This window comes from Capricornis sumatraensis, chromosome 15, assembly GCF_032405125.1.
Source record: "Capricornis sumatraensis isolate serow.1 chromosome 15, serow.2, whole genome shotgun sequence".
NCBI lineage: Eukaryota > Metazoa > Chordata > Mammalia > Artiodactyla > Bovidae > Capricornis > Capricornis sumatraensis.
In genome coordinates, this window is record NC_091083.1 from 76,560,104 (window position 1) to 76,580,771 (window position 20,668).

The window sequence follows — 20,668 nt, forward strand, 5'->3', positions numbered from 1 at the left end:
TTACTGCAAAGTTCCAAAGTGAACCAAAGCTGAACCATGAATCAAAGTACAACAGGCATTCATGTAGACGGTGTGAGTGCAGTAGCTTAAACTCGCGGTTCAACAAAAGTCAGTCTATTCAGTTCAAATTAACTTCAACGTATTACAAAGAACTAAGACGCCTAGTGGGGCCACTGTGGGAGTCAAAAGGCAAGTCCCTGCCGGGAAGGGAAGGACACAGACTTCGAGGTTTCTCCCCATCCCACCTTCAGGAGCAGCAGCCACACCTCTGGGCTCTTGAAAGAACTTAGGTATCTATGTGGGCAACAGCAGCGCAGAGCCACAAACGCCGGCCAAGGGGACAGGTTCCGCATTCCTGTCCAGGAGGCTCAGCCAAAAGGCACTGGAGCTCAGAACACGAGTGCTGTGCAAGGACAGGGAAGGGGTCGGCAGCCTTGGAGAACCAGCTCAGCTGGCTGCCATGGGTGTAGGCGGGCCAGGGTTTCCCAGTTGTCCTTCCCACGCCAGCCTGTGTCCCATGGGACTGGCAGCTTTCTGAGCACCCAGATGGACCGGGGTGAGAGGACCTGGTGACCGGAAGGGCAGCACTGGGTCTGGAGCCTCTGGGCAGAGACCAGGCTGAGCACACTGCTGATGAGCACCCATTGCTGTGACCTGCTTGCTGTCCACAGCACAGGGGAGTGCAGAACAGGGGGAGGCTTTCCCAACAAAACGTCTGCTTTCTGACTACACTGAGCTTAATGTGAACAGGCGGAGCCTCCTGAGGGGTGGGAGGCAATCACGTCTCTGAGGGGGAAAGGAGGGGGCTTCGGAGCCTACTCGGGGGACCGCCAGGTTCCAGGAGCAGGCACAGAAGAAGGTGCTCAGGCAGACAGGTGTCCTGCTGCCCTTCTGGGATTTTAGTTTAAGCTCCGGTTAACCTCCTGCCGCAACTTCCGCGCAGGGCCGTTCCTAGGCTCTATCTGCAGGAGGCTGTCGATGTCTGCAAAGCTGGATCTGAAGTCCTGAGGAGAGAGAGGCTGTGAGCACCTGTAGTCCTGAGAGGAGTGAGAAGCTGTGGGGACCTGCAGTCCTGAGAGGAGAGAGAGGCTGTGGGGACCTGCAGTCCTGAGAGGAGAGAGAGGCTGTGGGGACCTGCAGTCCTGAGAGGAGAGAGAGGCTGTGGGGACCTGCAGTCCTGAGAGGAGAGAGAGGCTGTGGGGACCTGCAGTCCTGAGAGGAGAGAGAGGCTGTGGGGACCTGCAGTCCTGAGAGGAGAGAGAGGCTGTGGGGACCTGCAGTCCTGAGAGGAGAGAGAGGCTGTGGGGACCTGTAGTCCCAAGAGAGAGAGGCTATGGGGACCTGTAGTCCTGAGTGGAGAGAGGCTGTGGGGACCTGTAGTCCTGAGTGGAGAGAGGCTGTGGGGCCTGTAGTCCTGAGAGGACAGAGGCTGTGGGGACCTGCTGTCCTGAAAGGAGACCAGAAGCTGCGGGGATGAAGCCTGGGCCCTGGGGGACCAGGCGGGGGTGAGGCCTGCTGCCGAGCTGGTTTCTGCACCCCAGGCTGGAGGCCTGTCAGGAGCACCTGGGGCCCTTGGATGAGGAGGGACGTGAAAGGGCCCCCCTCACCGGGACCATGCTCTGGTAGTGCCACCACAGGCATGATTGGTTGTGGCTCTTTGGTGCCTCTGGACAGGATCTCTTTACCTTGAGAGCCTTGTAAGCTTGAGCCCGGCGGTAGAACGCCTTCACATTCTTTCCATCCAGCCTGAGGGCTTCTGTGCAGTCCTTCACCGCCTCCTGGTACTGCTTCAGCTCCAGATGGCAGAGCGCCCTGCGGGGAAAGACCAGGCTGTCAGCTGCTCCCTCGGGGCCACTAACTCTGAGGAGCGCCCCGAACACTTTGTGCTGGGTGCATCACACCTTCCTCAGTTCTCACAGCCACCCAGCCCGCTTTCACAGAGGAGAGTGGCTCAAAGGGGTGAAGAGACTCCCCAGGCTTCCTCCACTACTGGTGCGCAGACTTGGGGCTTGATCTGGGTTTGAACAACCTGAGATCCCGACAGTGTTCAGAGCTATCATCCCACACTTAACTCTTTCAAGCAAGGACTGGAAACCTTCCCCTTGACAAAAAATTATCTACCTTAAGAAAAAAACACATAAATGAAAGTGTTAGTTGCTCAACCATGTCCAACTCTTCGCGACCCCAAGGACTATAACCTGCCAGGCTCCCCTGTCCATGGAATTTTCCATCCAAGAACACTGGAGTGGGTTGCCATTCCCTTCTCTAGAGGCCCTTCCCAACCCAAGGACTGAACCTGGGTCTTCTGCACTGCAGGCACATTCTTTACCATCTGAGCCATCAGCACAGCCACATAAATACTAGGCTCTAATTAATTATATGCACACTGACATGTTTGGGGTGAAATGTAAAGAAGATGCATCAATAGATGGCCATAGTGACCAACCAAACTGTTCTGTTAACTGAAGTTATAGTTGTTTCCATAACTGCTTATAAATTTAATTGGGAGTATATGGGTGTTTGAGATCTAATTCTTCCAACTTATATTTTGCATCATTCTTACATTCTGCATCAGTAGGGGAGAAGTACATACTTGTGTGTTATCTTTCTTATTCAATTTTAGTCCTCTTCCCCAGTGACTAAAAATGAAACAGACACTGTTTTCAGTGGCTATGGAATATTCACTTGTCTGTATCCTAATTTATTAACTCCGTATCAGGAGACATATTTCTATTTCCAGTTAAATGATAAATGCTGCTGCTATGAACATCCTTGTACGTCAGTCTTAGGAGGGACTGCCGACCGCTGCATCAAAAGGTGCATGCACTTGAAATTCTGACTCTTACCAAAATGCTTCCCAAATAAAGCAGCTGACCTTAGCAACACAGGTTTGAACTGTGCAGGTCTACTTATGTGCAGAATTTTTTTTTTCAGCAACAAATACTGCAGTATTACATCATCTGCATTTGGTTGACTTTGTGAATGCGGCAGAACTGCAGGTATGAGAGGCTGACTGTAAATTATATAGAGATTTTTTGACTGAGAGGAGGGTCAGTGCTCCTGACAGCCGACTTTTTCAAGGGTCAACTGTACTTAAGAACAGTTACTAACAGAACCCATTTTTCTGCAGCTGTACCAACCCTGGGGCTCAGCCTTTAAGTTCTGCCAGTATGGAAGAAAACAGTATCTGTTTTACTGTAGTTGCTTTAAATACAGTTAAGCTGAATACTTTTTAAATTTTATTTATTTTTTTATTTTGGCTGTGCTAGCTCCCAGCTGTGGCACACGGAATCCAGTTCCCTCATTAGGAGCTGAACCTAGGCACCGTGCATTGGGAGCATGGAGTCCTACCCACTGGACCACCAGGGAAGCCCCCAAACTGAGCATCTTTACAGAAGATTTTTAAATCTTATGAAATAAAACTTCTCCAACTTAATGACTTCCGCAGGTTGCCCTCCACCATCACCCCGTATAATACCTTCCCCACTGCAAGATAATTAACCCACATGTTGTTTTAGAACTTAATGGTTTTACTTCTTCCATTTGAAACTGATCCATTTAGATTTTATTTTAAAATAAGGAGTGATGATGGAGGTTCAAGTTTCTTTTTAATTCTTTCGAGCCAATCCAACACCATTTATTGGATAATTCCTCCTTTTCCCCACAATTTATCATATACTAAATTCTCTTCTGTTATTTTTTTTTCCTCATGGGATTATTACCATGGAATTGTTACCATTATTCCATTATTCCTCATGGAATTATTATCATGGAAGAATGTAAAAAAAAATTCTAGTATTTTCATTCAGATTTCATGGAAGTTATAATTTAACTTAGGAAAAGCTTCTCCTTGTATCAACTTTAAAGCAGACGCAGGGATTTCCCTGGTGATCCAGTGGCTAGGATGCCACATTTCCAATGCAGGGGACCAGGGTTTGGTCCTTGATCAGGGAACTAGATCTCACATACCCCAACTAGGACCTGGTGTAGCCAAATAAATAAAAACGAAATTAAAGCAGCACGAATTCTGTGGCATTCTTTCCACAGAAGAGGTCCTATGTATCAACACTTTCTTCTTGACTTTAGGCAGGTTCTGTGACTGCTCTGACCAGTGGAGCACAGAGGAAAGGACAGTGTGAGTCCCATGACTAGGCCTCAGAGGTCTTGGGAGCGCCTGCCTGAGTTCTGGGAACACTTGCTCTTGGAGCCTTTAGCTGCTCCTGTGAGAAGCTAACTACCCAGAGACCACCATGCTGTGAGGAAGCTCCAGCTGGCATAAGTGAACAGACTGCCAGGAGGGGAAAAAAAAGGCTCTAGCTTGCTCTATCAGTTCCATTGCCAGCCATGTCAGTCATCGCAAGCCTGGTGCCAGATATGTAGGAGAAACCTCTGTGCTGTGCTTAGTTGCTCAGTCGTGTCCGACTCTCTGTGACCCCATGGACTGCAGCTCACCAGTCTCCTCTGCCATGGGAATTCTCCAGGCAAGAATACTGGAATGGGTTGCCATGCCCTCCTCCAGGGGATCTTCTCAAGCCAGGGGTGGAACCCACTTTTCCTGCATTGCAGGCAGATTCTTCACTGTCTGAGCCACCAAGGAAGCCCAGGAGAAGCCTTTAAATGACTCCAGTCCCAGGACCCTTCTTGTTGACCCTGAATGAGACCCTGAGTCAAAGAACTGCCCTTCCTGAACTCCTGGTTCACAAATCATGAGCAAAACAAAATGGCTGTTGTAGGCCACTAAGTTTTAGAACAGTAGGCCCTGATCTTAATTTGAACACACAAGAATTCTAAGGAAACTGCTATGTTCTCCCAATGGACTCTAGGAATTTAAAGAATAAGCCAAGTTTCTGGGAAGTAGAAGCAGCACATTGTAAGCGTTAGGTACTATTTGGTGGCTTCTGAATGTAAGTGTTATAATGAAAATGATTCCATATGAATGCCAAAGATCATATTTCAGTTCAGTTCAGTCGCTCAGTCGTGTCCGACTCTTTGCGACCCCATGAATCGCAGCACGCCAGGCATCCTTGTCCATCACCAACTCCTGGAGTTCACGCAGACTCACATCCATCGAGTCAGTGATACCATCCAGCCATCTCATCCTCTGTCGTCCCCTTCTCCTCCTGCCCCCAATCCCTCCCAGCATCAGAGTCTTTACCAATGAATCAACTCTTCTCATGAGGTGGCCAAAGTACTGGAGCTTCAGCTTTAGCATCATTCCTTCCAAAGAAATCCCAGGGCTGATCTCCTTCAGAATGGACTGGTTGGATCTCCTTGCAGTCCAAGGGACTCTCAAGAGTAAAGCATCAATTCTTCGGCGCTCAGCCTTCTTCACAGTCCAACTCTCACATCCATACATGACCACGGGAAAAACCATAGCCTTGACTAGACAGATCTTAGTCGGCAAAGTAATGTCTCTGCTTTTGAATATACTATCTAGGTTGGTCATAACTTTTCTTCCAAGGAGTAAGGGTCTTTTAATTTTATGGCTGCAGTCACCATCTGCAGTGATTTTGGAGCCCCCCAAAATAAAGTCTGACACTGTTTCCACTGTTTCCCCATCTATTTCCCATGAAGTGATGGGACTGGATGCCATGATCTTCGTTTTCTGAATGCTGAGCTTTAAGCCAACTTTTTCACTCTCCACTTTCACTTTCATCAAGAGGCTTTTTAGTTCCTCTTCACTTTCTGGTGTTAAAAATGCATAACTTTGGCCTCTAAAATAATCACCTGTGGCTTTTGGTAAACTGAATATTCTGTATCCAATGAGAAGGGTTTTCATTACAAAGTAGGAGTCTGAGAGACAAGATGAATGAGTGAAAAGGAAGCCAAACTTTCATCTTCAGCCCGTTTTCTTAGGTTAAAATGTGACCACGAGCTAACCTGAAGAACTGCTGTGAGTACTCAGTGAGACTCTTCTGGAGGTCCACTCAGGACCTGGCAAACTGTAGGTGCCAAGTACCTGATGGTGATACCCACTCAGATGTCAATGCACAGAGAGGACCGAAGCCTAAGTTCATGCACCATACAGATGCATACGCACGAAGTAGAGCATTAAAACGGCATCTGGCATGTGGTATATTCAACCATGCGGACAGAGAATTCAGTTCTGTAACAGGTTTTCAGTCTTATAAATTTATAAAATCAATGTAATCACAACCTAAAGCTCAATGGATTGAAATTTATCAGTGAGCCCAAGGCTGAGCTAGAAGATCAAAGCTGGCAAAACAGTCAGCGATGCTCTGGTTACGAAGACTAATGAAGAGATCAGCCTACAAGATATATTACAAAGAAACAGTACTTAAAACGGCATGGCATGGACACATTTGCATGAAAATCCGTATTTAAACAAAACACTGTCCTGAATGTGGTAAAAATCCAGGAAAATGGGTTAACAGAGATTTCTAGCAATACGAGGTAAGCAAAGACAGAGCCCACAGAAAGAGGAGTTAGAAGATGCTCCTGCACAAACGTGGATGAATGGGCTGCAGTCTTTGATCCCAAGTGCGCCTGGCTGACTGAGGCACCCTTGGGTCCAATCAGCCAATAAAACCACAGGTCCAAATGTGAACACACGTTCTGAGATGTAACATAGAGGCATACCTCATTTCACTGTGCTTCACTGTGCCAAAATCCATGCTGTGAAACTAAAGGTTCCCTTTTTAAATCATTTGGCAAAAAAAAAATGACCTCAACTGACATGAGGCTGCTTCATCTTTCTTGATACTATTTTGTGTGATAGTGGAACTTCCACGTTTCACTGCAGAAATGCTAGTGATTAAAACTTCAGCAAGCTGCCCAGACACTGCTGGAGTGTTAGACAACTCATTATATGCACTATCATCCCTTTCTAAAATGTGAAACACATTTTATCCCAGGAGTTCTGGATAAGGAGCAGTGAGCTTATAGAAGATCCGAGATCTCTGAACTTAAGAGTAATGTGAGTATGTTGGCTGGGAAGGGAAAACAAACTCACAAGATTTATTAATGTTTTATAGGAAATGTTTAGAGTAGATCTGGTCCCTTGCTGAATGTTTTAAGCCTCTGACAGTAAAACGAACAGATCTCACTAGAGCCAGGTTCCAATTCTATCTCCACCATTTACTGGCTGGGTGAGCTGAAGCAAAGCCCTTCCATCTGAGCCTCGGTTTACTTGACATTAAGACAGGAAGAGCACCTACTACCAAAACCTTTGTGGGCTTCTGCAGAGCAGGCACTCACACACGATGAAGGGATGCTGCCCTGGCTCCGAGGCCCTCACTGCTGGTGGAAAGGACCACTGACCACTGGCGACAGCTGAGGATGAAGGCCTTTCTACAGCCTCACAAGTCCAACACCTCAGGCTCAACTAGACCCTCTCTCTTGCTCAGGTCAGGTAATTCCCTGGGTTCTACCCTGATGCTCACAGACAGACTGGCAGAATTTATAACCAGAGAGCCTCAGAGAAGCCATGGGGTGAGTCATGGAAGGCACAGAGGCTTTGAGACTTGTGTTGGGGTTGTGTTTGCACAGCAAGCCCAGAGCTTTTACTTACATCCTATGCTTACCTGGTGAATGAAAATTCTGGAATGGGCTGAAACAAAGCCCGACTCCCTGTGGGAAACCCCAGTTTCCACCCATTTAACAGCATGAATGCCACTGGCAATGCCCATCTCATGGTGACCAAAGGGAATGTGAACACATGTTCTGAGATGTAACATACAGGCATACCTCATTTCACTGTGCTTCACAGATACTTTAAAGACACCAAAACTGAAGATTTGTGGCAACCCTACATTGAGCAAGTCTATCTATGGGTGCCATTTTTCCAGCACCATTTGCTCACTTTGTACCTGTTTCACATTTATGTCATTCTCACAATATTTCAAACTATTTCATTGTTAGTATACTAGTCACAGTGATCTGTGATCAGTGATTTTTGATGTTATGATGACGACTGGTGGTTGGCAATTTGTAGCCATTAAGTTTTTTAAAATTAAGGCATGTATGTTGTTTTTTCAGACATGATGCTATTGCACATTTAACCCACTACAGTAGAGTGTAAACACAACTCTTCTATGCACAGGGAAACCCCCAAATCTGTGTGACTCCCTTTCTCCCCATATGCACTTTACTGCAGTGGTCTGGAGCAGACCCTGAGACAGCTCTGAGGTCTGCCTGTACTGACTAAATGCCAGGACGCAGAGACCATCACAGTCCAAGAGCAGACTGCGGGAGAATGTCCGGTGTCCTGAAATCCCCCAGGCCAGCCGTGTGAAAGGTACCTGTTGCTGTACGTGGCGGATTCCAAGTTACTAAACCAGAGGCTCTCACTGTACTTCTCAATCGCTTGCTTATGGTTCCCCTTCTTTACAAGCTCATTGCCTTCCTCCTTCAGAGCTCTGGCTCTCTCCACATCCCCAGCAGAAGGCACTAGATGCAAATTCAGAAGAGGAAAAAACCATGGAGCAGGTGCCCAGCTCAGCCTGAGGAGCTCTCTTGGGCAGCGCCTCTTCCAAGCCGTCTACAGTGCTCTGTCCCCCGAGGTCTCCTGCACTGTGCAAAGCACCCTTCCTGAGTCAGGAGATCCCCCGAGCAATGGCTTCTGGGAAAAACACAGTTTTTCATTCAGAAGAGGTTGGGGGCTCCTAATGTAGATGCATTTCTACACACACGATATATACACAGTAGAAAGTAACTCAGGTTGTGGCCTCAGCACTGCCGCTCAGGAGCTGGAAGCCTTGTGGGACCTAATGCTTCTGGACCTCAATTTGCTCACCGACACGTGTGGGGCAATACCTACCCCACCTTGGGCTACTGTCAGGATGAAATGGGGAGAAAACAGGAGAAAGTCCAGAGCACCGTATAAACTTAAAGCAGGAAAGAAAGTGAGGAAGTATTTAAATAAACATGCATCTGCTTAAACAAAAAAGAAGAGTGGAGCTCTTGGGCTTCCAGAAAAGGGCAGAGGAGGCCCTACTTCTCAGTTGTTCTGGTTTGAGTCTGGCAGTGTTCTCCCCAACCCAACACCTGAGCTCTGTCCCAGCCTCCAAGAGACATAATGAGAACAAGGTGAGATCCAAATTGCTCCGTGGAGCCCTGGGGCTTCACTTCACTGCACGGCCCTAAGGAATTTTTCCAGCCTCAGCTCCTGTTATCATCTACTTTGTCAATTTTTAAAACTTTCTTCATAAAATACTGAATATTTACAAGGGTAAAGTTTTAGGAATAGAACTAACACCCTTGAATTCATCCCTCATCTTAAGAAACAGAATGTTTACTAAGACCTTTGAAGTCCTATGAGCCTCTCCCCGCCGGTCAATCCACCCCTGGAGGAAACCATTTTCCTCAATTCTGTGCCCCCCACCCTGTTATTTTAAAAACTTTTAATTGGAGGATAATTGTTTTACAACGTTGTATTGGTTTCTGCCATACAACGAGACGATGCCCCCCCTTTGGGGGTTACTTTAACTAGATATGATAGTGGCTAGAAACTATTTACTGTTTACTTTGTTTGAGAACTTCAAATACAGGAGTGCGTAATTCTATGTATTCTACCATGACCTGGTCTTCTTTTTCCCTCAAAATTACATCCCTGGGATTTTCACACCCCCAGCTGCTTCACTCTTACTCTTACTGAGGCAATGCAACTGTTTCATCTGTTCCATTTACAGGGACTTGGGTTGTTTTGCTTTTTGTTCTTACCGACTTTGCTCTGGACACCTTGTGCCCATCTCTTTGTGGGCACATGCACGAGGTTCTCTAGAAGCAGAGCCAGTGGGCTGCAACGCACACAGCATCACCTAGACTTTGCAAGGCACCCTACGCTGTGCCATGTGACACCCCCGCCAGCTCACTCTCTACCTCCTTCCACTGTCTCAGCTGAAAACCCCCTTCCCTTCCCACCTGAAGAACTTGGTTTTTAAGGTCCAGCTCAACCTGTCACCTCCATGACACTTTCCCCAACTTCCCCCAGCACCCTGACATCAGTTCCCAATTTGAATTCTTCAAACATTAGAGACTCTAAAGCACCCGTTCTCCCTGCTGTGTTTTAAATTGCTCTGTTTATGCGTCTCAGTCTCTCACTGGGCTGGGACCTTTCTGAGAGGGCCTCTCCAGGCCACACATGGTTGTGACTTCAAATCAGTGAAATAAATAGGAGGTGCATTGAAGCCATCAAGTTCATTAGCGGCTCATGTTCTCATTCTAGGGAGTGAATGCTGCCCATGGCCAGATAGGTTTCCTGTTGGGAAGGGGAGAATCCCTGTCCTCCTGTACATCCAAGGCCAGGCTACAGCCCTGCCCCGAGCCTCCCGTACATCCAAGGCCAGGCTACAGCCCTGCCCCGAGCCTCCCATCCTCAATACCAAGCCTGCTGGGCTAGGAGAACTCCCCTGGAGCCTCATAAGTTTCCTGTCACCCCTGCCCAGGGAAGGTCCTCTCTGTTTCATTAAGCTGAGGTCTCCTGTTTGGGGCTACCTGGCCTTGATCTCCCTTCCCTTGCTTATTCCCTTCCAGAGACTAATAAGTGTGTGAATTCCGCTGGCTACGGAGATGGAGCAGATGGTGTCAGGCTGAGCTCGTCACAAAATCTCAGGCCCTGGTCACAGGGACTAGTTAAGGGAATGGCCTGTGTTTATAGGCTAGACTATATTAAGAAAAGATGAGCCAGGGATTTTAGTGGAAGAAACCCTCTTTCTTAGGGAGCTATTAGAAAAACAACTCTTTCTCTCCCTCTTGGTCATGAGGCATGGCACGCAGATGTGAGGCACAGAACTGCTACTGTTACTATACGACTCAGGAGGGAAGACTGCCCGAAGACAAAGCTACCACATCCTCGAGAAAAGAGTTGAGAGAAGGACAGAGAAATGGGAGTCTGATGCTGCAGTGAGCTGCTGGAGCAAGCCTTGCCTGAAGGCCCTTTTTGTTATATGAGCCAATACGTTCTTTTTATTATTTTTACCACATGGAGTTTTCTGTTTCTGCAACCAAAAACATCCTAAATGAGACATCCCAAATGCTGCCAAAGACATGAGAAGGGAACTAACACCAGATAACTGGGTGCCAGGCTGGGAGTTCATTGTGGCTTACATCACCTTTCCCTTACACCTGTGGGGTTGGCTTTCCCATTGCCCACTGTAACGCTGAGGAGACCGTCCCTAAGGGGTTACGGCTTCTTGTTTTTTTACTTTGTTTACAGGACTTTAAAAATAACTCATCTTAAGCGAGGCCAGTTTTTATAGGATTACTCTAAAGAATGTGGCTCTGGGGGAGACTGCAACTCTCTCTGGGTAGGAAGTCACAGCTTACCTCTGCTCTTCGCGCTTGTGGTTTCTTTGGATTTGCTTTTAGATGTCTCTTTGTGGTTTTCCAAAGGCAGACACTCCCACCTCTTCTGAGATGAAACAGGCACCAAGGGAATAGAGGGCAGCTTCAGGCGCCACTCGGGCCCAAAGGAGTCCATGAGAGTTCTGGTCATTCTGGAAAGGCAGGCAGGATGACAGAAAGGTTTCCAGCTGGGTCAAGAAGGTATTCTTTCTCTCATAAGCCCAAAGGAGGTGTATGAGAGCCAGTTATCATCTTCCCTGGTTTGAACCATCGCTTTGTACCCTTCTGACCTGCAGCAGGAAAGGAACAGGAGCCTGCCACCCATAAGGGCCTTTTCAGCTCAGCCACCATGATACTCCCTCCCTGCCTGGCCCTTGCCTGGTCACACTGTTAACTTCAAAGAGAGGGATGTGGTGCTTGTTAAGGTAATGAAACCTTATCCCCAAGGAACCACACATGTCCCCAAGAATGGATGCTATGTTTTCTTTTTTAAGAAATTATATTTACTTCTAACTGACTGGATTGCTTTACAGTATTGGTTTGATTTGTCATATATCAACATGAATTAGCCACAGGTGTATGTAGGTCCCCTCCCTCTTGAACCTCCTTCCCACATTTTATGTTTTCTTAATCTATTTGAGCTACCCTGGTGGCTCAGTGGTAAAGAATCTGCCTGCTAATGCAAGAGACCACAGGTCTGACCTCTGGGTCAGGAAGATCCTTGGTGAAGGAAATGGCAAACCACCCCAGTACCCTCGCCTGGGAAATCCCATGGACAGAGGAGCCTGGCAGGCTACAGTCCACGGGGCTGCAAAAGAGTTGGACATGACTTAGCGACAAAACAACAACAACTTATCTATTTACAAGGCCATGCGAACACCTGACATCTGATTAATGCTCAGAGATTTTTAAACGCAAATCCTCTGTCATTCTCAAATTGTAAAACCTCTCAGTGGCTCCCACTGCATTAGGCTGGCAAGGCCTGAGACCTGGTCCCCTCCCACCGCTCCACGCTTACCATGTGCCACACTGCCTCTCTCGATCCTCATGTTCAAGTCTTTCCCCGCCCCACCCCACCCTGGAACAAACCCCACCACTCCCCACTCCCCTCTTCTAAGCTCAGGGAACATGCTGGTTTTGTTAACCGATCTCTAGTCCTCAGCAGAGCACCTGGCACCCAGCGGGATCCAGAGGTATGTACTGAGCGAGCAGATGAAGCCAACAGCAACTTCTGCTTCTACAACCACATTCCTGTGTTACTACAACGAAGAGCTCACAGACTGCTATCACTACAAACTCACGGTCTCTGGCTCAGCCCCCAGAGCTGTTTTCTTGATCGGTCTTCAAATCTCTACCCCCCTCCATCCGATGCTCCTTAACCTCTCCTACCTCGGACTCCCTCACACCCTGAACACAGACCTCCCTGCCTGGGCACACTTCCTACTTCTCTATTGCTACAGAGAGGGGACAAGGCCAACCCTCCACCTGCACTCGGGATCCACTGCTCCCTGCCTCTCTCGGGCCACACTCAGCCAGCACCACCCTCTCCCACACCTGTATCCTTTCCCTCTACCGACTCCAGCTACCAGCATCAAGCTCCTTCTTCCTGAACAGCCCTCTGCCCCTTCACAGCCACATTCCTTTAATCCACTGCCATCTGCTTCGGACCCCAGTGGATTGACTCCATCAGGATCACCAGTGACTTCATTCTGAAACCCTCAGTGTACTTAAGCTGACTGAACACCTGATATGAATGACGTCGTCATCCTTCTGCAAACACTCCTGACTCTGTGACACTAAACGCTTTAAGGTTCCTCCCGCTGCACTGGCTGCTGTTCCTCTCTGTGCGCCTCAAACGTCGGGATTCCGCAAAGCTCCCTGGCTACCCCTACTCGTGGCAGTACTCCATTTTTCTCCCAGAACTTCAAGCCACCTCTAGGCTGGTGACCTTCCAATCTCTATGTTCAACCTGTATTTTTCTCCTTTGCTCCAAATGCACGTCAACATCCAGCCGGCCTCCTTGCATCTCGAGTTTCCAGCCCCATGCTGCCACCTCAGCATGTCAACCACCTGGACACCTGTTCTTCCCTTCTCCCCACCCTCCAACCAACAAAACTTGCCAAAATACTGCCTAGATGTCCCCTGAATTGGTCCCTTTCCACTGTTCTCTTTCCACCGTCTCTTTTGGATTACTGCCCACCCCCTTCCTATTCTCTTTTCCTTTATGGTCAACACGGCAGGCAGCCAGCCAGCTTTTCTCTCAAATCTGCTCAGGCTGCCCCCCAGCTGAAGACCCTTTCACAATGCCTCACTGTGTTCGGATTAAGTCCAAGTCCCTGGACACCACAGCGTGTGTGACTGGGCCTCGTCACCTGTCCTGATCCGAGCGCTTCGCCCGCCACAACATGAGCAGCGGGCTTCTCACCACCCCTCTAACACTTCGACTAACTCACGGTGCACGTGCTGCCCAGGCCCCTTGCTGGCCCCTAGTCCAGACAACTATGCATTTCTGTCTCGGCTCACCTCCTCCGAAAAGCCCTCTCTGGACCCCCCACTGGCTGTCAGGTACGTCCCACCACGTCCCGCCCTCATCACACTGCCAAAGTTTGCCTGTGACTGACTGAGGTTCTCCAGGAAACTGGGAGCTCTTCGAGGGTGGGCAGAGGTCTGTCTCCTCCTCAGCCCGGGCCTGAGTGCAAAGTCTGGCACAGAAGTGGCAAATTTGTAGAATGATAGAGACTGACAGGAAGCACAGAGAAAGTAAGTCAAGCCAGAAACGATGCACTGGACACATACCACTCCAAGAGGGGAAAAGGGATCAGTTACATGTGACTGATGAGATTAAAGACAACTGCTCAAGAGACCAGAAAGACCTTCACCTGAGCGGCCTTGTGAAGGGATCACAGCCCAGTACACTGAACCATACCCACAAACGACAGCCCCACAGCCTGGGGTCACAGCTGCTTGCACTGCATCTTCCTTTCCCCACTCCAGGGAGCTCTCTGAAGCAAGTGGGGTCTGTATCTCTTTTTTATCTCAGTATTTCCCACTGAATCTGGCTTAGACAGAGCTGAACTAAGTATTACTGTGTGAATGCATGTGAGGATCTAGGCAAAAGAACAATAACAAAAAACCCAAACCCCCCCCCACAAACTCAGTAATTCTGACTCCTTAAAAATCTGCTAAACTACGACAGCAAATTGTCTTTCCACACTTTCTGCATGTGCTCATTAGAAGTTTCTGAGCCTAAACCACACGGTTTGCCCCAGATGCCCAAAGCGAAGGTTCCAAGCCCATCGGAGAGGACAGGACAGGACATTCCAGAGAGACGGCCTCAGTGACTCGGGCTCACCTGCTGCTGCCTTCCAAGGCTGACGTCACGCTGTCATCAATCTGCAGCACGGTCACGTAGTCCACGTAGGCCAGAGGGTACTTCTCCAGGGCCTCGTAGGCCGATGCTCGCCGCAGTAGGGGCTTCATGCTGAAGGGAACCAGGGCCAGTGCTCTAGGACAGGAGGCAGAGACGTCACTGGGCTGCTGGGTCCCGGGGGCTCCCTGCGCCCACCCTCCCACAGTTCCTTCCGGTCTGGGTCATCAGCAGCATTCAGTGCATGGGAGGCCATTTCTGGCGACAGATGCTGTGAAGGCTGTCAACTCTCAGAAGAGGGGCTTTCCAGCTCAGACTGAAGTGGAGAAGGGAAGGAGGACAGAAAAGCACTGCTACCGGGAAATGTGTGTGTGTGTGTGTGCATCAATTTTCATAGGTGCGATCCCTCTGAAATCAAGAGTAAGTGCCTGATAGCTTCCATGCTTCTCTGTTTTCTACAGAGGGTGGCCGAGTGGGAATAACAAACAGGCTTTGGAGTCAGATGGAGCGGTGTCTGAATTCCACCTCTGCCACTAACCATGAGACCCCAGGCACATCACTGGACCTCCACAATTCAGGGCCAGCCTGGACAGGGTGGCAAACGTCCCCCACAGAGCACTCACGAGCACTCCACAAAGGAGACCTAGCACAGGGCCAGGTACAAATCAACGGAGCAGAGGCTCCACGAGCATGCTCACCGCTGTCCTCCTCTCCCACCCACCACCAGGGCCCAAAGCTAAGGCAACACCCCAGGATATCAGACTCCTGAGGACACATCAGATGCAAGTGCTAGTTCAGTCATGACCATGAAGGCAATCTTGGTCTGGCTTCAAGAAGAAGCATGCAAAACGGTTTAACATGCTCTATACCTGGTCAGTGATGGTTACCATTTTCTCCTTTCAAGGCTATTAACCACCATCCCTCTTTCTTTCCCTCGCTCCTTCTCTCACCCACATCCGTCCCAGAAAAAAACCTGAACATGCCAGTCACTGGTCTGCAACTCTAGGTCATGCCCAGGTTAAACATCTCACAAAGACTAAAGGCCTTCCTCTAACTGACCACCCTACTCCTTTCAGCAGCAGAGGTGAGGCTCCAGGGACACAAGTCAGGGGCCACAAGGACCAAGGAGAACTTCCTATTTTCAGTGACCAGCTGATCCTGAGTGACACTTCCTAATATTAGAGGTAACTGGTGGGGCCAGAGAAGCCCAGTCTCCTCTCCCAGGCCCCCAGCACCCCAGGGGCAGCCCTGCCCACTCACGAAGTGCAATCCTTGATGCAGTCGACGCAGTTCCCGTCCTTCAAGTGGCAGGCTGCTCGGTTAGAGTAGAGAACACTTTCTTTTTCTGGATCAGAAGAACCTGCCCCGGTGGAAGCAGAAAATGCACAATTAACAGGTTGGGAGATGGGGGCCTTGGGACATCGGGGGTGCATTCCACACCTTGAGCTCTCTGGGGTTTAGTAAAGGGCAGCAGAGATGACTGTAACCCCATCATGCATGTTGGTCTGATGGACTGGCAAGGGAGCAAGAACACCAAGCTTCCTGCTATTCACAGGGACCAAGCACCTGCTCATCTACCCAGTCATGCACTGAACTTGGTACCAGGCCAGAGATCAAAATGAAATAGGTCAAAGAAATCCACGGTGTAACTACTTGGGAGTGTGCGTATATGTTAATTTTTATTACAAGAAGCATGTAAATCCAATAAAGAAAAAAAAGGAGACAAAAATCTGATAAATGCTATGACAAATGGACTGAACAAGTGTTGCGGGGACACAAAAAACAGACTAATTCTACCTGGTCAAATCAGAGAGGACTTCGCCAGGGAAAAGACCTCTGAGTCTGGCAGGACTATGGAAATCTTAATCAGGGGAAGAGCTCAAGCTATCCCGTGGGGAGGGGAATTATCATAGATGTTTCCCTGACCATCTTTATCCTCAGGAATCTCAGAGGCTCAAGTCCTTTATTGTGGCCATGATGATTTTCATTTTCAAAAATAATTTTTCAACCACTAACAGGGGCCATAATGAAAATAAAACATGGAAACTATCAAGTGTTGACTCAGTGACTCCATTCCCAGGCACATGCCCAGAAGAACAGAAAACAAGCTCTCCTTTGAAAATGGTAAAACATATAGACAACAGTGTAATAGATACTTGCTATCCATCACTAAACCAGCATATGTTTTATTAGTATTTACTTCCCACCTTTTTGGGTTTTTTTTTTTCATTTATTTTTGGCTGTATACCAACCACAGATCAAACCTGCAGCCCCTGCAGTGGAAGCACGGAGGCTTAGCCACTGAATCACCAGGGACGTCCTCTCACCTTTCTGGTTTCACTATGACTAAATACCTCTACTCTCTCCCCTCTGCCCCATCCTCAGGTCCCCAAAAGTTGCCACAGTCCTAAAGTGGGTATGTCACATTCTCATGTGTGTCCGTCTTTATTATATAGGTATTCACAGGCAGGACACAATATCCTTTAAATAACTTTTCCTAAGTGGTATCATATCGCCTCTCCTTCTGCAGCTTGCCTTCTTTGCTAATTATCATGTTACCACATTGATGCAAAACCTGCTTCATTCAACACCAAAAATAATAAAATGATCTTGTCTTCCCTTTTGTTGCCAGACCCCAAGGGAGACAGCAAAGTACAGAGATAAGTAAAAGACATCCTGGCCCTTGAGGAGCAACTGCAAGTATTCAAACCTTGCTACCCATCTCAAGTCACTGGAGCATGGTTGCTCAGAAAACAGCAGTGGTGTGGCAGAAACGACATCAGACCCCCCCCAAATCCAGCCTGTGACCCTGCGCAAGTCATTCAATCCCCTCCGATCACATGTGCTTACCTATCAGATGAAGATATCATTTCACAGACTGGCTAGAAGGTTCACTGTGTTAGGTTGCTCCCTGCTCTCCTTTCAAGATCAGAGAAATTGATCAGAGAAATCAAGGAACTTGCCCATAAATTATCTAGAAAATTAGTAGCAGGATCAGAACCGAATTCTGGTCTCCTGCTAAACTGAGAAGTGGTATCAGTATGGTTCTTCTTAGGGACTAGAATAAATCCTACAAAAAAGCCAAGTTTTTCCAGGCAGCTGGAGTAGGGTACAAAAAAAAACAACGCAACTTTACCAACTTGAGATGAGGGTGGGCCTACAGAGAAAGGTTGTAGGGGAAAAAAAAAACATGGGGTAGGGGGCAAAAGAGTGGCTTGAAACTGCAAAAAGTCAAACAAAATCGACTGGCATTAGAAGAGGATTTGGGAAGAAGTCCAGCAAAATGATTAAAAACTTGGACTTGGGAATTGGAGAAACCCCTGTTCAAATTCTGCCTCTGATTTCAGTGTGTCACCCCAGAAGAAGGGATTTAAGTCTTCTGGAACCCTTATCTATAAAGTACCTTACCCATAAGTTACTGGGAAGATATAAAAAAGGGAAAAAGTCTATCATGTCTAGCAAATACTCAACAAATGCTAGCCAAGGAAATGAGAGAGAAGGAAAGCAATGGGAAAGAGGGACTACAGAAAAGGAATTCTACTGAGGCTCTGGGATAAGCCACTTCAGAGAGGCCTTCAGCAGAGGGCTTTGTTGGCTGAACTGAGCCAGAGGCTGGGAGGACTGGTAAAAAAACATTATTCCTCTGTTGAAAACTCTCCAGCAGCTTCCCATTAGGGAATAAACTCCAAACTCCTTCCCATGAACTACTGTGTAAAATGCCTGTCTTTGCTACTCCCTCCACTGGCTCCCATATGCTCTGGGTCCTGGAACACACCAGGGTACTGCTGTCTGGGGCCTTTGTTAACTACGGCCTTCTTCACCTGGGGTGCTCAGCACTCAAAATTTCACGCAGCTGGCTTCTTCTGACCATTCAGGTAGCACCTCAAATGTCACTTCTTCAAAGAAGTTGTCCTTTACCTTGCATTTCTTCATAACAGAGCTCCCTAGTCAAATCTACCACACAACCGCATTTGTCTGCTTCACAGCTCAGATCATTTCCACATAGTTCTTGTTTAATATTCATTAGCTTAACACATTATTGACCGGAGATATACTAACATGTTTCTTGTTGAAAGTCCAAAGTGTTAGCTGCTCAGTTGTGCCCGACTCTTTGCGACCCATGGACTGTAGCCCACCAGGCTCTTCTGTCCATGGAATTCTCCAGGCAAGAATACTGGAATGGGTTGCCATATCCTATTCCAGGGAATCTTCTCTCAGGGATGGAACCTGGGTCTCCTGCATTGCAGGAAGATTCTTTACCATCTGAGCCACCAGGGAAGCCCATGTTTCTTGTTACCCAGACATTACTGACCAAAAACATCAATATCACCTACACAACCAAGGACCAGCCACAAGTGTTTCTGCAAAAATCCCCCAGTCAATGAATTAAGATCACATCTGGAGCCTCCTCATTAACAAGAAAGAATGGCCCTTGACAGAAAGGACCTTCTCCATCTTATTATACACTTATTACATACAGTTGCTTAACAATGTTAATTAAAGAGTGTACAGTTGAGGAAAAAGAGAGTTGCCTCAGGGATCAGAATGAGGCTTAAATATTAGAATGGGGTCCAACAAGACAGTTAAAAAGCAGGCAATCTATCAGGGTGGTCACTATCAAAAGAAGAAAAAATAAAATGTGTTGATAAGGATGCTAAGCAGTTGGAATTATTGTGCCCTGTGGGTGGGAATGTAAAACGGTACAGTTATTATGGAAAACATTTGGGAAGCCCCCTCCTTTCCTGCAAATTAAAAATACAATTATGATCTAATCCATCAATCCCACTTCTGGGTATATATTCAAAAGAAATTAAAGCAGGATTTTGGGAGATTCTTGCACACTCATGTTCATCATAGCTAAGAGGTGAAAACAATTCAAATGTCCATTAAAGGATGAATGGATAAAGACAATATGGTATATCTACACGATGGAATTATCAGGCAACCTTAAAAATGAACGAAAGCCTGTCACACGCTGCAACACAGTTTATAATGTCAAAAATATTATTCGGTCACAAAAGACAAATATTGTATTATCCCATTCATTTGAAATGCCTAAAGTAGTAAAAATCATTGACACAGAAAAAAAAAAAAAGGTGGATACCACGGGCAGAGGGGGGGAATCAGAGTTTAGTGGGTACGGCGTTTCCGTGCTGCAAGATGAGAAAGTTCCAGAGATCTGTCGCACAACGTTACAAGAGATTAAGTTTGATGTCTTTGTTTTACCACTATAAAAAGTGACAAAAGATCTATTAATATGAAAATATGTTCCTGTTATGTCATTAAGTAAAAAAGGGCCAGAATAAAGCCACGTTACAATAATAATAAAAGCGGAAAGAAAGGTCAGGGAAGTTTCTCGTAGGATGCCGAAGGTGGGGGAGGGGGGAAGGAATGGGCAAATACTGGGAAGACCCGGTGGGCCGGTCAGCCGCGGGGTAAACGGAAGCCCCAGGCCGAGAGGGCCAGAGCGGGGTCCGGGTAGCTGGGGTCGGGGCAGGCGAGAGGGGGAAGCAGGCCTGGCGGAGAAACGGGGGGCCGGGGTCCGGGGGGCCGGGGGGCCGGGGTCGCACCTTGTTCCTGCAACATCCGCAGCGCGCGGCTGTAGAGTGTGGCGGCCTCGGCGAACTGGCCGTTGCGGAAGCTCTGGTTGCCGGAGGTGCGGAGCTCCTCCACTGACTCCGGGGGTATGGGGGCCATCCTGGCGCTGGGCCGGTAAACTGGGGGGGAGCTACAGTTCCCGGCGCCAAGACGGGTGCAACGCCGCCAGCGCGGAAGCTGCGAGTACCGGTGCCGGCCGGCTAACCCGGCGAGGAGTGGGCGTGGCGTGGCAGGGGCGGGGCCTGCGCGGACCGGAGGCGCCTAGTGCCCCGCCCTCCACGCACGCTCAGTTGGGTAGCCGCGCGCTGGGAGTTTGTAGCTGCGGTGGGCATCTTGGCGTGATAGAAGCCTACAGGTGAAACTCTAACAGGTCACTGCTCGCCTAGGGTGTACATTCTA

General features: G+C 48.2%; 1 protein-coding gene across 1 annotated transcript; it reads right to left on the reverse strand.

The window, feature by feature from the left end:
• Nucleotides 1-108: 108 nt before the first annotated feature.
• TOMM34 (translocase of outer mitochondrial membrane 34) lies at nt 109-20,368 on the reverse strand. Its single transcript, XM_068987597.1, has 7 exons — nt 20,242-20,368; nt 15,932-16,031; nt 14,657-14,809; nt 11,287-11,456; nt 8,262-8,409; nt 1,686-1,812; nt 109-1,004 (listed from the first exon to the last, which is right to left on the reverse strand). Exons 1-7 carry the CDS (start codon nt 20,366-20,368, stop codon nt 900-902), a joined length of 930 nt encoding a protein of 309 aa, XP_068843698.1. The 3' UTR covers nt 109-899.
• Between the last annotated feature and the right edge of the window lie 300 nt (nt 20,369-20,668).